Source organism: Barbus barbus (assembly GCF_936440315.1).
Source record: "Barbus barbus genome assembly, chromosome: 35".
Taxonomy (NCBI): domain Eukaryota; kingdom Metazoa; phylum Chordata; class Actinopteri; order Cypriniformes; family Cyprinidae; genus Barbus; species Barbus barbus.
In genome coordinates this window covers 3,384,854-3,402,924 of record NC_136763.1, presented here as the reverse complement: position 1 = coordinate 3,402,924, position 18,071 = coordinate 3,384,854, and the positions used below count along the sequence as shown (strand labels likewise).

At 36.3% G+C, this 18,071-nt stretch overlaps 1 protein-coding gene across 1 annotated transcript in view; it reads left to right on the top strand.

Annotated features, from left to right (window-relative positions):
* The window catches only part of LOC306855134 (voltage-gated potassium channel subunit beta-2-like), a gene marked incomplete at its 5' end in the record, with an annotated part of 108,353 nt that overhangs the window by 23,969 nt on the left and 66,313 nt on the right, over positions 1-18,071 (top strand). Inside the window, one exon of the mRNA XM_079393585.1 lies at positions 13,373-13,544. Coding sequence (XP_079249711.1) covers positions 13,468-13,544 — 77 coding nt within the window. The remainder of the gene's footprint in view (positions 1-13,372; positions 13,545-18,071) is intronic.

The window sequence follows — 18,071 nt, the reverse complement described above, 5'->3', positions numbered from 1 at the left end:
TTTACAGAAAACTACTGTTTCAAAGTCTGTCATCAAGTCTGTATTATGCATCATACTGTGCATAATAAATTCGTTTATGAATTACACAGACGGGGAGCACTGCGGGATAAAAATAACAGCATAGCTGGTCTCATGCTATCACAAACTTTATAAGTCCCACTTCTGATTATGAGCTCGACATCTGCAAACGATCGACTCACATTGCTTTCATATGCAACTTTTACTACCACATTCCTATTCACGATCATTCTGATAGCACTTGAAGGCAGCATCAGTGAAAACACACAGAGACAGTGATAGCTTTAGCAATAAGCCTTACAGAGTGCCAAGAAGCTCTTTCAGAATAGCAATTTGGAAAACAAACCTGTGGTACTTACTTTGCAACTGACGTTCGCGCACGAAGCATTGGTATTGATTTTTTTCTGGAATATTTCCAGTTTTGTTTCCCAAAACACAACCCTTGTAAAGCCTCTTTGGTGCTGATATTGTATATAACTCCAGTAATGTCGGACCGCATCTTCTCACTCAGGGCTGTGTTTATGCTAATAGGACAGAGAGCGTCACAAATGGGCAGGACTTTTTCCCCTCGGTGACGTGAACAGGGGGAGAATCTGAAACGGCTCATTTGGAGAGACTGTTTGATTTGTTGGTTTTAATAAAAAAAGAGTTGGTGGATTTTTAACATTATAGGCTGGTTGTTTTCACACACTGCGGCCACACAACTGTATTCAAACAGCTTATAAAAGTGATTTTTGCATAATAGGTCCCCTTTAAATGCAGAGCACAAATTCCGAGTATGGGTCACGTCCTTTCGTTTATTTATGTTAGCATTTTTATATAGTTGTATATAGAATTGCAAATAGTTGCATCTCTGCCAAATTTTGTCCTATAAATCAATGGAAAGCTTATTTATTCAGCTTTCAGATGATGTATAAATCACAATTTCAAAAAATTGACCCTTATGACTGGTTTTGTGGTCCAGGGTCACATGTGCATATGCTGTGTAAGTGCCGATGTGTTCTTAGAAGAAACCACAATGTCAATTTCATTGTAAATAGAGATTATTTTGACAATGAGCATGAAGTCTAGATTCTTTGAGTTGTTTTTAAACGGGCTCAAGCTATGTCGTCATCCCCTGACTGCTGCCGCTGCCTGTCTGTCCTTCGCAGACCTGACTCCTCATGCCTGTCTCTTCTCCAGACAGAGAGATACTGATCCCATGGCTATTCTTTACATTACTGAGTGCGGCACAGTGCACAGAGTTATTTTTAATCTATCCCCTCCTACTCAAATGCACACCTATGCGGAACCTAATCCCTTTGTAGCAGCGATCCACACGTAACTGCATTTCCTTCACCCTTCATGTAGCACCACAAAGCACATTGAAGATCGGTGACACAATACATCATGCAGAGCTGATTCAACCATCTCCTAGATAACCCAAAAAGGAAGGCAGTCGACTTTGTGAAGTCATGCGTCATGGTGTAGCCTAGATTAATCTGAATTAGGGCTGCCACTAATGACTTTTTATTCTGATTAATCTATCGACTAATTTATCAATTAATTGGAGATGCTTTTGATTATTAAAATTTAACGGAACCATTAAAATTGAATCCAGAAAATAATGGAAAACTGAATTTGGTACAAATAAAACTATAAAACTGTAAAACTCAATTAATTAGAGAGGCTTTTTGATTAATAAAATTTAATTTGACCATTAAAACAGAATATAGAAAAATTAAAGTGGAAAAAAACTGAATTTGGAAATAAAACGGATTTCATAGGGCCAATTTTAATTTTTTTTTGTGGTAATAAAAATAGATGTAAGTGAACAATAGCTTTTAAAATGACTTCAAATACATATATAATAGCAATGATGCAATAATAATTAGTTCAAATGAAGTATCAAAAGCAAGAAATCATATAGTTCTATTGAACAAAACTGTTAAAGTACATAATGTATTATAAAAAAATAGAGCTAATGTAGATTACGCATTACAACAAAGGCCTACAGGGGGCGTCAGTGGCCTGATGATTATTTTTACACGTTACTGTGCAATCTAATCCTTGTTTAATATTGACCAAGCACCATTTAATTCAAATGTCCACTTAATCTTTAATATTTGGCCATTTCTTTAGGACAGAAATGCTGTAATTAAATTAATATGTGGACATCAAAACGTGTAAACTCAGAGTGAGGGTTTGAGCTTTTATTTTGAAATCGTGATGTCAAAAATTATTTGCCTCACAAATCTGATGAAATGGTGCACGTTGCGTTCCCAGATGAACATTATAATAAACACAAACTAACAATAACATGCAGAGATGGAGTTTGAGGCGCACGTGCTTAACCTACATGCATGGAAATGATTAAAGCGCATATACTGGTTGAACTGCATCACATATAATTATTTAATAAAATCATAGCGTCTGTGAATTCAATTATGCTTTATTATTATTTTAAATGGGTTTAATATATCATGCAGCCTTTTAAAATAGTCTTAATAATGTGTTTTATGGATTCTCGTCCGTGAAATGTGCCACTTCCGGTATTTTGCCAGTTAGTCGACGCGAGCAAAATGAAGTCGATTAATTTTGAAAATCGACGAACCGCGACAGCCATAATCTGAATACCTCACCTTTGCAGCGGTGCGGTTAGCGTTTTTGGCTCTCTGCAAGGCCAGCGGGCTGAGCATACATCTGAAGTCGACTGTGCCAAATGCAGGGGAGTAAAGCTGGCACAGTACGAGTCTGTGTTTTTGGTGAGATGGAAATGAAACCGAGGGTGAGAGCCAGAGAGGGGTTCCCCAACCTCACTGCCGCAGCTCTGCAGTATGTACATTGTAAATCATATAGTTGTACTGATCTGTAATTGGTACCATTTGTACTTTGAGATGCGAGAGGTGAATGTAATCCAAGAGCATTTTTAATGTAAAAAAAAAAATCTATATAATTGAGGAGTAGATTAACTTCTTTCTATATCTGTTTTTTACTTAATTTATTCATTCACTTATTAATGCTAATGAGGATTGTAATGAATTTCTGAAGGATCATGTGACACTGAAGACTGGATTAATGATGCTGAAAATTTGCATCACTGGAGTAAATTACATTTTTAAAATATTTTCAAATAGAAAACCATTCTTTTAAATTATAACATTTTATAATATAATATTTTTTTATGTTTTTTCTGATTAAATAAATGCAGCCTTGATGAACAAACTTATTTAAAAATTTATTTTGCTTTTGATCACGTGTACTTAAATGTTTCTTTTTAAGATATGCTTTCTTTTGCAAATCAATTACAGTTTATTATGATAATCAGTTGTGCGTGTAAACAACTAGCTTTAGTTTAAAGGGGTCATGGAATACAGTTTCAGATTTTTATATTATGTTTTTCAATGTTAGTTTATAAAGTTTGTACATTTTCTTGCACCCAAAAAAAAAAAGTGTCCAATCTTAAAAAAATTAAAACAATGCATGTTTGAAATGTGCAGAACAACTGAAAATCGTGACATCACAATTCTCCCGATTTCAAATCTGGGCATTTCAGAAGGGTAGAAAAGAATAATTCATATTTTAAACTGATAAGTGCATTTTGAGTTCTGAAACTTGCATGTTTTAATTGAAGAGTGACCTCTTTAAGTCTTTTGATTGTAACAAAGAATACATGAGCTGTTGTTGTTGTTTTTACCTGAATGTAAAAAAAGTAATCATAGCAGTTCATTAACTAAGTAAAGAACCACTTAAATCAGCGAGTGAACAATTAGACTAATTCAAGTTGATAGCTAATGAGTTTGAAATGGATTTGAATCTTTTGATCAATACACCAAAATATTCACTTAGCATCTTATAAGAATCAATTGTGTGCAAGGTTTTTTTTTTTTTTTTTTTTTTTTTTTTTTTTTTTTACAAATGGAACTGGTTTTTTTTACCAACATGCTCATTCACCAAGTCACTGGTTGATGTACGAAGACATTAACCTGCTCTGATCACTCTGTCCCAAGATGGAAGTCGGAGCCAATTGTGAGGTCACCTCTGTCTGCAGCAGAGTCAGATTAGATAGACATTTTTATGGTCTCAGTCTATTTATGGATTAGGAGAGCTTTATACGGCATTGCCTTTAGGGACCAGTATCTGGACATCTGTTTGGAGGCCAGCCGTCACTGTGTCTGCTGCAGGATGGAATCAACATAGATTAGACGTTTGTCACACAGACCTTTCATTGAAGTGATTCAAGGGCACTATGGGACATGTCTTGAGTTGGAGAGTGCATTAACAATGGTTTATGTTCAAGGATATAAAAATCCACTTCAAAATTAAAGTAATAGTTTAAGCGGAAATGAAAGATTTACTGAAAATGTATTAATCCTCAGGCCATCCAAGATGTAGATTAGTTTTTTTTCTTCATCAGAACAGATTTGGAGAAATGTAGCATTTAATCACTTGCTCACCAATGGAGTGAATGGGTGCCGTCAGAATGAGAAACAACAGATTAAAACATCACAATAATCCACAAGTAATCCATACCACTCCAGAAGCCAAAGCATGTTTGTAATAAACAAATTCATCATTTAAGGCATTTTAACATGAAACCGTTGCTTCTGGCCAAAACATGGGTTCATAATCCATAATGCTTCTGACTCTTGTTTGAGCATGCTGTGAACTTCTAATAATTCCTATGTGTGTTATTTGCTTCATGTAAACAGTACTAAGTAGTTTAGATTGTCATGAGTTATATTATTATGTCAAATATTAGAAATTATTTTTAAGAAAGTGATTGAGGAATTCTCTTAGAAGCTAGGATAATGTAATGCCGCTTTTCCACTGCGTGGTACGACTCAGCTCGGCACAGCTCAGTACGGCATGGCAAGGCTCGGTTCGGCTCTGTTTGCGTTTCCACTGCAGTTTAATACTGCTTTAGAGTGGGCGGGATTATTCACATGTTGTTATAGTTGCGCCGCCTCTACTCCCGTAACTCCTGAAAAACTTTCATTCCGCGTCGCTCCATCAAGCACTCGCTGGATCCGCTCCTCGCTATCACCGAGAGGAACGTCTGTACTTCCTCAACAGACAATGAAACAGCCATTTTTTGGTTGTTAAAAAAGTTGCGCTCATTCAAAACAGTTGCGTTCCATCCTTCGCTGGCTGTGCTGATTTAAATCAAGCGGGTGTTTTGTGCCTCGTGTTGCAAGTTCAATGACGCAGGCAGTGACGATTTTCTCTGACCAATCAGTGATCAGCAGAGTTTACACATCACGTTTTGGTAACTAGGGATGCATCGATCCGAGACTCAATATCATTATCGGCTCCGATACTGGCATTTTCTGCGGATCGGGTATCGGTCAGACGAGACCGATCCAAATCCGATATTGTGCGTATACTATTGTGTTATTGTTAAAACTCCACGAAAGCACAAAAACATTATAAAGCAAAATAGAGTCAAAGTCCTAGTGTTCTGAAGCCGTTTCGTAGTTTAATGTGAGGTACAGATGAATATTTAAGTCATTAAACTCAAGTTCACGTAAACACTTCTCCCCGCTGCATCTGTCTGTCATCCTCCATTCAGCTTTCAAACTGCGTGTCACGTTCGGTTACGGCAGTCAAAACGATGAAACTCTCTTCAAGAGCGCTCCATAACTGAAATTAGAAAACCCCCCAAAAGTGAACCATACCGAACTGTACTCTGCCGTACTATGCAATGGAAAAGCGCCATAACTTAGTTGTCATATTCCAAGGCTGTACTGTTCAAAAGAAAGGCGATTGTATTTTGCGGCATATGTCCATTTATAGGCTACTTACATAATGTTTTTGAGCGTTGTCCTCACGTCCAGTGCTGCAGACCTGTGCTGGTCATATAATCAAGGGCTCCTGTGTTTCAGCAAAGAGGATCTCATGTTCAGAAGCCAGCACTTGACTTTCTTTTTTTCTCTTTTGTATGGCATGTGTGGGAGGTATAAACAGGCAAAGACAGAATATTAGTTATTTTCAAAAAGAAGTGACTTGGTGAAATGACTAATTGCTTTTTGCAGACAGTGCTACTTTTTGGCAAAATGTAATTCAAGACTAGGCCTAGTGCTGGGTGGTTTGACCAAAAACCCATATCAGCACATCTTTTTTATTGTTTCAGGATTCTGGTGATTTCACAGTTTCTCACCGAAATATATTCCTATTGTATACCAAAATGTACTTCCTCAAAGTAATAATATTAATAATTTTTAGGAAATATCATATCATTTTGGAAATTATTTTTCAGGGTTTCAGACTGCGACGATTAATTTGCGATTTGAAGTTTTTGCTGAGGTCGCCACTACTGACTATATAAATTAACATGCGTGGTAAACAATATAAATATTTTTAATTTTGGTTAGTTTTTTAACAAGAACTTATTTGTTAGAAATAAATAAACAATAATGAAGGTTTTTTGAAAGTACATTGAAGCTTTGAAAATAACTATATATCAATCGCTGCACCCCCCCCCCCCCCCAGAAAGATGCAGTGTTAACCCTAACATTTTATTTTAAGATTTAACATTTGTTGATGGTCTGAAGCAATAGTTGTAAAAATTCAGAAAATCTTTTAGAGCTTATTTGTTTAAATCAACATATTACACACTAATGAATAAATCAGTATATATAAAATTATTTAATTTACAAGTGTCGTTTTATTTTTTTACGTAAGCTGTAGCTTCTAACCTTTAAATCAAAACATACTCATAATTTTATGACATCAATCGTCCGGCGTGCAGTGTTTGCGGTAGAAGACAAAAATATATTTTCAATATATGATTTAGTTAAAGGTGCCATAGAATGCATTTGATACAGTATTTTAAATTGTTCTCTGATATCTACACAGAAGGTATGTGGCTTAGGTAAGGGCAAAAAATCTCCAGAAACGATTTTACATGTCCATTTACAACCCTAGGATTTCTCCCTAGAATGAAACGGTCTGTTATTGGCTTATTTGGCAGGGTCATGAATAATAATGAGCTCTGCTCTGATTGGCTGTTTCACAGTGCAGCTCAATGTTGAGCTCTGCTCTGATTGGCTGATTCACAGTACGGCTCATCAGCAAGAAGGACGCACAGGGAGGAAAATATATATTTAAATACTTTCTCTCGCAGTTATATCGTCGGGTAATTATACTGTATATAAAACGCGGGCATCAGGGAGCCGTTATTAATATGCGAGGCATTGAAACTGCTTTTGAACGATCCATCGATCGCGTTATAGTTCACTTTCAAGAGACGCGATCACACAAACTATGTTTACATTATGGAGCAACAGTACTTACCACACATTTCACAAGATCAGATGCTTGTCAGTGGTGCTCAGGATCTGTAAGTCATTCGCCATCATCCTCATCTCTCCTTACTGAGAGTGAAATCTTATGTACTGTAACAGGCTACCGCTAGCAAGGAGCTAACCATGTCCCTTTAGTGGCTCGCGTTATTTGCTTTCTGTGCCTTTCTGAATACAGACACCAACCCATCCCTGCACTTCACACCCCCTGCACGGCCTGGAACATAACATTTATTGTGTTATTTTCGCTGTTGTCCGCGCTTGTTTGTTTACAATACCTGCAGAGCTTCTGATGGTTCGGCCGGCTTAGAACAAGTGCGGGTTTATGCAAATGTTGGGGGCGTAGTGATCGCGACTGTTGCGTCACAGTCGGTGTTATGTTCTGATTCGCCTGTTTTTCAGTGGTCTTTTTTAATCACGAGATTTACATATGAAGGAGGAAACTATGGTGTTTGAGGCTCACTGTATGTCATTTCCATGTACAGAACTGTTATTATTTAAATATGCCAGGGTAAAGACAGTTTTTCATTCTATGGCACCTTTAAGCAACATTATACGGCCATGACATTTCCCCGAATATCAATATCAACACAATTGCAATGTGACACTGATTTTAAACAATAGTATTTAAATAAACAAGAAGTTAAAATTAAGTGACTTTTAGACAAAATATTGACTGTTTTTGCTCAATTTCGCTGACGAAAATAGTTCCGATTAAAGCCACAGCAGAACTGTTGTGTGTCTCTGAGCAACACACAGCAGTGTTTCATTACTGAATGAATCCACGTTTTTGCACGAATTGAGTGAGTCAATGATTCAGTGGCCCATTCATAAGGACAGTCACTTGCCTCATTTTGAATGAATCAGCCGTTTGAAGGAATTGGTTGAATGAATGAATAAATGGCTCACTGATTAAAACATGACTAAACCACCAGTAGATGGCGGCAAGTGTCTATTTAAAAGTATCATTGCACTTTTTCAACATTTATTTGTGTTTTTTTAAAAATAACATTGTTATAAAATCATTTATGCATTTTAAATTTTGCAGTGTAAATGCATCTAATGCCACTTCAGCTGGGACCACTTCTCCATCAAGGCAGGAGTTCCGCTGGTGACCTTTCTTTCGTCTGGCACACCCTTTGTCTTTCTCAACATGGAAAACAGCCAGCAGGCTGTTGCATGCGTGCTGAGTCAGCTGACCTTTGCAGTCATGTGGTTCTGTCATCATGCAAAAACCACAACTTCAGCACTCTATTAACTTATGAATCACCATGCATCCAAATCTAATCAAACACGCGTTCATGTCCATCAAAAAATACCTCATACCTCATCCATAGTCAGAAGTGTCCTTCATACAATCTAGCATGTCCTCGTTGTACCTCTCAAGTACTTACTGCTTTCCTTACACTAGTAACTTCCCCACATTTCTCTCGTTTCTCTCTCCTCTTTCACACAGTTTGATATGGAAGCAGAGAGTCACTTTGTGTTCCCTCTGTGCAAAGTGCACAGTTGCTGTAATCTGCTGAGTGCACCTTGCTTAGGTCTGGCCATTAGAGCAGTAAATCTGAACACAAGCCATGCTACAACATTCAAAGCCTGAGTCTGCTCTCTTTCCGCAGCACTGCAGTATTCCAGCTCTCACGATACCAGCAGCTGCCTCATTGTATCCCTTTAGCAATAATGAGCTGCCAAGAGAAACTAGCATTTATTCTCATTCTTGGATACGAGTTCAGATCAGGACTTCAAAACCATATTGATGCAAAGAACAAAAGATGTTCTCAGCAATGCTTTACACTAAGATTTTTGATTCCTGGAATGCAGTTAAATGCCTTTTGACAGACCTTAAATTTCACCCAAAAACAGAAATTCTGTCATCTACTCACCCTTAAGTTGCTTCTAAAATGTATCAGTTAATTTCTTCTGTTTAACACAAAATAGAATATTTTGAAGAATGTCAGTAGCCAAACAGTTGCTGGTAGCCATTGATTAACATGGTAGGAAAAAATACAGGGCTTAAAAGTTCTCCGGCACCGTGCCGGATCTCCGGCGTGCAGTGTTTGGCTGCGGAAAAAAAAACTTGATCTCACTTTCGAGTCCATGAGTTCGCCTAACAATGATATGAGAGGAGCACAGCTTTCACTCTCAACCAAACTAACATTACTAGTCATTCAGAATGTTTTTTTGCTCCTGTAAATACGAGACGCGCATATCCAATTGCAGACTTGCAGCCCTGATGAATGGAGAAGTGCGACACGTTGAAAAAGCTGCGAGGCGCAATGGTCAAAATGTCCATCTAGCACATATTTACATAGAAAAACTAATTAAAAAGCAGTGGAGCTTTGTTTTGAGCGGAGCTCATGCTAATTACATATTACTAATTACTAATTACTAATTATGCTAGTCATCTCCATAAGAATGATATGATTGCCAGAACAAATTTACCAGGATTTTTGAAAAGGTCCTGTTCACACATGATCTCTTTATGGTAACTTACCAGTAATTTACCAGTAAAGACTGCATGTGTGAAAGGGGCTAAACTCTTCCTCTGTTGGCTTATATGCTGTGAATTTCAATTGCTTAACGTTCATCTGGAAAAACAGTATACATTATCTCACTAGATTTGTAACGTAAATCATTTATAAACCTTTGCCAACACAGGAGAATATATCAACCTATTTCTAAATATGCCGTTTATTGTACATCATGATTTCAAAATAAATGTTTCTGAGTTTGCATGTGGCTAAATATTAAAGTTGAATGGATTTAAACATTGTTTAATTGCTCTGTAAAGTGAAACGTCATTCTTGAAAATAGTATTAAAATCTTGTCTCGTTTTAGTGAACCAAGTATCTGTATTTGTGTCATCTCGTGAGCTAGGTTTGTCACACCCCTATTGTCGATAAGAGGTGATATAGCTCATAATGTTCCAAGTGTATGATATAGCTTTCATTCTTCAGGTCAACCATATATTCATGAAAAAAAATCAGTTTGAATAAGGAAAGCAATAACTTTGCCATATTATCCTTTCAAATGTTGAAGTTGCCACAGTCATTGCATGCGCTGCCCTCTCATTGGATTTTACTTTCATATTTTCTTTAATTTTATGTTTAGATTTTAGTTTTAGTAATTTTGTTCTGGGGTTTTTTTGTTTTGTTTTTTTTAGTTTGTCTATATAGTTTTTTAAAAGTTTTAGTTTATTTAGTTTTAGTTGTTTTAGCAGTTAAACTAAATGAAAAATGACCTCATAAATATATATTTTTTAAATATTATTTTGGTTGATGTTTGTGTGTGTGTGTGTATGTATATATATATATATATATATATATATATATATATATATATATATATATATATATATATATATATATATATATATATATATTTATTTGTAATTTTTTTTTTTTTATAGTTTCAATTTTAGTTAACAATAACGCTGATTTGACTGTGGACAGGTCACCATTAGTGTATCTTCGTTGCACTGTTTCAGCAGTTTATACTGTTTTATGTATGTAACCAAAAAAGCCTATTATCATTGTATTGAAGGTGGTCTATTTATAGCCCACCTGAACAACATTATTTGCAACATGAGCACTTTGGCAGCCCGGGCTAATGAGGACTAACATTTACGGTCACCTTGTGCTTCTCCTGATGACTCCTCCTTGCAGGTATTCCACTGATGTGTGACCTCGCCTCCTCTTTACTACACTGCATACAGTGCCCTTCTCTCACGAGACTCATCCATCCAACCTTTCCCACTTAGCATGATGGAAAGAGCGGGACAGACAGCGTAAAATGAGTCTTTGGGAAATGGCAAGACCTTATTCCCAGTGTCAGACTGCTGGAATGTGGAGATTGATTGGAGGGAAAGTCACCTTGATAAGCAGTACAGAAGCACACAATGATGTGTTCTTTACTGTGTCCTTTAGCAGCACTCATGGAAGAGTAATGAGTGCTGAAATGAGAGGTGGCTGTGAAGAATGCTGATATGTGGGTGTATATATATGTGTGTGTGTGGGTGGGTGTATATGTGTGTGTTAAATGCAAAGGTGTTCATTAGAACCTCATGAGGGCCAATAAACTCCTCCAGTTTGGAAACTCTGTGCATTTCACCCTCCTACCTGCCTGGCCCTGTGCGGAGGAAGCTGCTTGATGCTCTAAAACATGAAACAATTACAAAGTTTGCATGTGACGAAGCTGTTTATTAATATTTCAGTGAAGTAGGCTGTAATTTGAGAAAATTCTTTAAATCTTTATAACAATTCTGTACTGGAAAATATACCTTTTGTCCACTTCAGAGGACAGCTGTGTATGTAAGCAGGGTTTGGGACGGAGCTGTTCATTTCACATTTAGCGTAGCCTCAGTTCTGGCAGGTCAAGTTAGTCAAGCACTCCTCAGCTGATCTATGTCTACCTATAGGAATGCAACCTATTACATCATTCCTATTTAAGTGACCTGTTCAGTTATCCTCCTCCAGCTCCTTGTACTGCTCATGAGCTAATTATCCTCCTCCATCCCCAGCTCCTCCTCTTGTTCACAGTCAGGATTTGGCCTTTGACATTCCTTAATGATATTTTAATTAAGAATGTTAATGTATTTCTGTATCATTAATGTTGATTCGGTTCTGTTTATGGGGGTTATATTTGCTTCGCTGCATGGCCTGGGAGCTCTTGACCTTTGAGTTTACACGATTTCTATGAACAGTGCAACGATCATAATATGATGTCATACTCTCTGGAGTCTAAAAAACTAACTCTAGCAGCTTTTGAAAGCCCTTTAAAATTAAATATGTACACAGTTTGGATTAAATAAAAGTACAGTCAAATGTTATCTCCTGTATAGACTTTACAATAAGATACCATTCATTGACATGTTTATCTAACATCAACTTACAGTCAGTGAACAATATAGTTTTTACATTTTTTTTTTAACGTTGTTTAATTAAAACACTTGACCATTCATGTTTGTTCATTCTTTTGATTTTATGTATTAGTACATTTTGAAATTAACCTCAAGAAGAAGAATTGCTATATAACTATTGTTTATTGATGGGTCATGTTATCTAACAAATGTAAAGTGTTTTTAATACTACGGTTTCCTTCTATTTGATATACACTTGTCTTAAAATATATGCAATCTTATCTAAATTTATCAAAGTCGAAGTTTGTTATTTACTGAAATGTTATATTTTAGCTGCTCTCAATAATCTAATATTGCATTTGGTCAGACTCAGTACATTTCTTTACTTAAGTAATTGTCGATTATTCCCTTGAGATTGTAATTGTTATTATTAATATCGATCATTTTGAACAGATTTATGCCTTTTTGTTTGAAGCTGCATGCCATATTTTTATATAAAATATATATTTAAAAAAAGGCTGAAAACACTCTTCCTGAACTTTTATTCTTTTGAGTTGGGATGCAGTTGGGGGTTCGGTGCCTTGCTCAAGGGTCTCACCTCAGTCGTGGTATTGAGGGTGGAGAGAGTGCTGTTTTTCACTCCCCCACCTACAATCCCTGCCGGACCTGAGACTCGAACCCACGACCTTCAGGTTACAAGTCCAACTCTCTATCCATTAGCCCACGACTGCCCCATAGGCAGTATTCAGAAGGCAAAAATACCAGCAATCTCACATCCCTCATTCCCTTTCTGTTCTGGCTGCCTTCCTTTCTTTTCCTCTCTCTATGTCACTATCTTTCTGCCTTGTATTATGATGCATTAGGAACACAATGCCTTTTAGAAGCACCCTAGCAAGGTCAGGACAGAATTAGCAGCACTTGTTTGTTCCTTAAAAACACAGATACATGCAAATAAAAACAAATGCTGTTTTGTAACAATTATGTTTTTATGCAAATACCATTTGTTACTCTGCTGTGAATGTGTTTGCCAAGTTCTACCCGTCTTCATTAGGATGATCGTCATCATTTATTGTTGTGCAGAAGCGCCCTCTAGTGGTGTTAATGCGTTCTTACAGTGCATTTGCGGCACTGCAGTGCTGCTCAGGTTTGTGTTGTGTATGTAATGCACTCTAGCATTTGCTGTGCTAACATCTGTGCTTGTGTGTGTTTTCAGAGGTCCTGTGAGGTGAGAGACAGACGTGTCGGTTGACAGGAGAGAGAGAGAGACCCCTCGGCAGCCAGGCCACACTCTCCACTCTCCCGTTCCCCATGTATCCAGAATCGACCACAGACTCGCCCGCCCGCCTCTCTCTCAGACAGACAGGCTCCCCAGGCATGGTCTACAGGTCTGTATGCAGTCTCACACACATTCACACCTAACCATCCGCTCTGACGGCACAGAGGCACTGTGAACCTCAGTCCACACTGTTGCATCATTCATTCGTGTTCATTTGAGTTTTAGTTTATTGTTTGACTTCACTCTCACTGCAGAATCCACAAATTCAATATCAAGAAAATGTGCAAAACTGTATTGTGTATTAGTAAAAGAGGACACTGAAATTAAACTACTGTTCATGTTCAGATGTTTGGGATCTATAAGATTTTTTAAAAAGTCTCTTATTTTCACCAAGGCTGCATTTATTTGATCAAAAATACAGTAAAATAGTAATGTTATGAAACATTATTACGATTTCAAATAACTGTTTTCTATTTTAATATATTGTAAAATGCAATTTATTCCTGTGATGTAAAACTGAATTTGAAACATCATTACTCCAGTTTCACATGATCTTTCAGAAATCACTCTAATATGCTGATCTGCATTATCAATTTTGAAAACCATTGTGCTGCCTAATGTGTATGTATTTTCTCATTTATTTGTTGTAAATTATACTGGCTTTTGGTCACCCTGCAAGTCTCCTCTGAGCTGTGTATATTTAGGTATCCCTGGTAATATTTAAACAGACATTTTAAAATGTTTAAATAAACAGGTTAATTCTTGTCATTCTTGTCTCATGAAGGAGAATCTGGAGTCTCTCGCCATCTCAGAACTCTGTGTGACTGTAGGACGTTCTGAGAAGTGCGACACAGATTAAACACTCACACATACAGAAATGTGTGATCTAGCTCAAAGTTTTAGAGTGCAGAGAGAGTCCTAGAGAGTCACACTGCAGCAAAGATGAGCGTGAATCAACAACAACCTATTGATCCTAAATAACAGGTTTAAGAAATAATGTTACATGCACATAAAAAAGGTAGCATGTTTATGTTGTCAGCCGCATTAATTGTTGTTGAATTACAGTGATAAGAAAGAAGGATGCGTTTGAAGGACTGCTCTAAAGCTCCAGGCTCTATGCGATTTAATAATGTTCATCTAGCATACTGAGTGATTTAGGCAGCAGTTCTGCAGGGCTTCCCACTGGAAAGGATGAAAGTGGTCAAGTGCTTTGCATAATGCCCAGCAGCCCACTTAATCAGAGCCTGACTTCATTTCACCATTGCTGGAAAGTTCCTGATGAATTTGCTCTGATCTTCTGTAACTTCGAGTGTTTTCATCGCCCTTGAGTTTTGCCAGCAGTTCTAGTACTGAACAGCAGGTGGCTGTGTAAGTCTGTTTCCAGCTCCAGTGTAACTTCAAGCATTAACTGTACTTTAGAGCTGCCTTTTTAATGTTTGTTAGCTGAAAATAATGTTTTTACCAAATATTTATTTAGTATATATGTGTTAGATTTTAGGCCAACTGTTATAAAATGGATCAAAAATAATGATTATTCATGATGTACAATTAGCCTAAATTTGATCTCTTCTATATGTGTGTGTGTGTGTGTCTATATATATATATATATATATATATATATATATATATATATATATATATATATATAATATATATATATAATATAAAATTTATATAATATAAAATTTATAAAAAAAAATTTTTTTTTTTTTTTTTAATGGAGTGACAATTAAAAATGGCGTTTTGTTTGACCTTTTAATGTAATTTTAAGTATAGTTGAGATACTATTATAGTTTTAGTTTTTTATCATGTTTTAATTTTAGTAAAAAAAATTTTTTTTACATTTTTATTTTGTTATTTTAAAATCAATATCCTTTTTTTTATATAAAAACAATATTTGAATAATTTTAATGATTTTTAAGAAATTGTATTCCTTAATTTTTTATTTGTTTTAGTACCTCAAATTAAACTAGGCTAAATGAAAATGTGTTTTTTTTATTTTACTTCAAGTAACGAAAGTAATGTTCCTGCTGGCCATATTGCTGTTTCATCTTATTGTCTAAGTTTCTCAGTTCTTTCTTTCTTTATTAATTTCTTCAGTGTCAAATCTATTTCTCTGCGCTCCCCTTCGCTGCTAAAGCTGATACTGTACTTGGGTAATCCTGTGTGCACGTGTGTGTGTGTTTTGTTTAATGCCCTCTCACTGTTCTTTCCCCTTTCACTTATAAGACTAAGCTTTCCTCTCTGTCTGTCTCTCTCTCTTTCTTTCTCTCCTTCATGCTGCCCTCAGTGCGAGATATGGGAGCCCAAAACGGCAGCTGCAGTTTTACAGGTACCTCTTTGTTCGCTGATTAATTAGCCATGGCCATCTGATACTGCACTCGTTTTCATCTGTTTTGGAAAGCACTTTCAAGGCATGGGTTCATTCTTAGTTTAGCTCCTCCTGATAGCGGTGTGATTATGTCATTGCACTACTGAAAGAGCAAGGGAATTATAGTCATAGTACATGTGATTTACATTGTTGTTTGCTTGTAATTGGTGAAAGCTGATAAATAATAAATGCAACATGTAGAATTACAATGAGATAGATTCAGACTAACTGGTGCTTAATAATGTTGTATAACTTGTTAAAAGGAATGGCTTGCATACAGTGGGAACATCTCATCTCACTTGTAATCTGTGCATGTGTTGGTGTCGAGACGGCTCTTGAATATCGATGTGTCTGAATTTGCAGAATAGTCCCTCACACAGTGCACTTAGATTTAATTTCACTCCATGTAGAATTAAAACAGTGTTGCAGGTAAGTCATGGAGTTCAGGTTTCCTTTGCTGTGGAACACTTCTGAAACTCAAAGCATGACAGGCACGAGCCAAGAGACTCAGTGAATGTTCAGTAATCTCATATGAAGAATCGTCTTTCATTCCATATTCACACTTGGTCAGATATTTACCACGGTATGCATTTACTGCTGTGTTTTTAGTGTCTTTGTAGTTTTTGTTAATAGTTTGAATTACTTTTTATTTTTGTGTTTGCCGTTTTCACTTTAGATTTTGTTTAGTATTTGATTAATAAAAGGGATGGGAAGATTCCCCGATTCGCTCGGTGCATCGGCAAAAAAAGTTAACGATGCGATGCATTGGTTTAAAAAGTGTGCATCGGATACAAGTTGGCATTTGTAGCACGATGCATCGTTTCTAACATATTTGCATTGATTTATTTATATATAATTACTAGTGGATGTATATATAAAGCCTGGCCTATTTAGTAAACTTGTTTTAGGAAACAGGCCTCGAGGCGTTAGAAGTTAGAAGACACAAGATAATTTATGATTTGCTGTCTGTCTGAACCAAAGAAATAAAAGTGATCATTTTTTCCATTGCATCGAATCGCATTGTGTTGAATCGAATCGTACTGCATCGCATCACTAGCTGCTTCATATGTATCATCAGTGTATCATATCGTTGGCTATGCATCGAGATGTGTATCTCATCGGCCTCAGTTATGGAGATGCACATCCCTAATTAATAACATTGTTAATAATATTAATTTTATATCTGTTTTAACATAAGTGTACTTTTTATTAGGAATGCACGATATTATCGGACCGATATAGGAATCGGGCGATAATGGCTTTGAATGTACATATCGGAATACATTTAATCACGTGTTCAGAGTGTGTTAGCGATTAGATCATATGAATCAGTGTGACTCATTTTTGAAGCAAAGTTTTGTCTGAATGGTGATTTGATTCACTCTTTTGGATCGCTGCATTTAATCTGTGAAAGCAGTACAGAATGATGCATTCGGTGTGTGATAGAGTAAACAGTAATAGTATGTGCAGCAGCAGCCTCCCCCGGGTCCTAATGCCCATTTGTAAGGAGTTTTAATTTCATAGGGGGCGCTGTTAGCCTACTTTTAATAAAATGAAAGCAAAATACACAAATAATATTTAGACCAGGGGTGTCAAACTCAGTTCCTGGAGGGCCGGAGCCCTGCAGAGTTTAGATGCAGCCCTAATTAAACATACCTGAGCCAGCTAATCAGATCCTTCAGGCCTTCATGCAGAAAACTGCATGGTTTGTGTGTTGGAGCAGGGTTGGAACTAAACTCTGCAGGACTGATTCCGCTATTAATCTTAATATTTTATTCAAACGTTTTCTCATAAGTAATACTTTACAAAAAATAATAATAATAACAGCAACAAAAAAGAAAGAAAATAAGAACAATAAAGAAAAATAATAACAAGAAAAGAGAAATAATAATAAATTAATAAAAAATAAAAATGAAAGAAATAAAATAACAATAAATAAAAAAAAGAAAAAGAAAAATAATAGCAATAAATAATTAATAAAAAATAAAATAAGAAAGAAAAGGAAGCAAGAAAGAAAGAGGCTAACAATAACAAGAAAGAAAGGAGGAAAGAATTACAGGGCATTGATGCAATCAATAGAAATGCACATTAGGGCTGCATTCACAGTTGCTGTTTGGGACTGACAGCAGTTGCTTACAGGTGAGAGACTTGAAATGTTTTATTTATTCAACAGTTTAAAACATCTGCTTGAATACATATCTGTATGAATGAACAGCTGAAGTCACAACCGCATTCAGGACACTAGAGGGACAGAATCAAAAATGG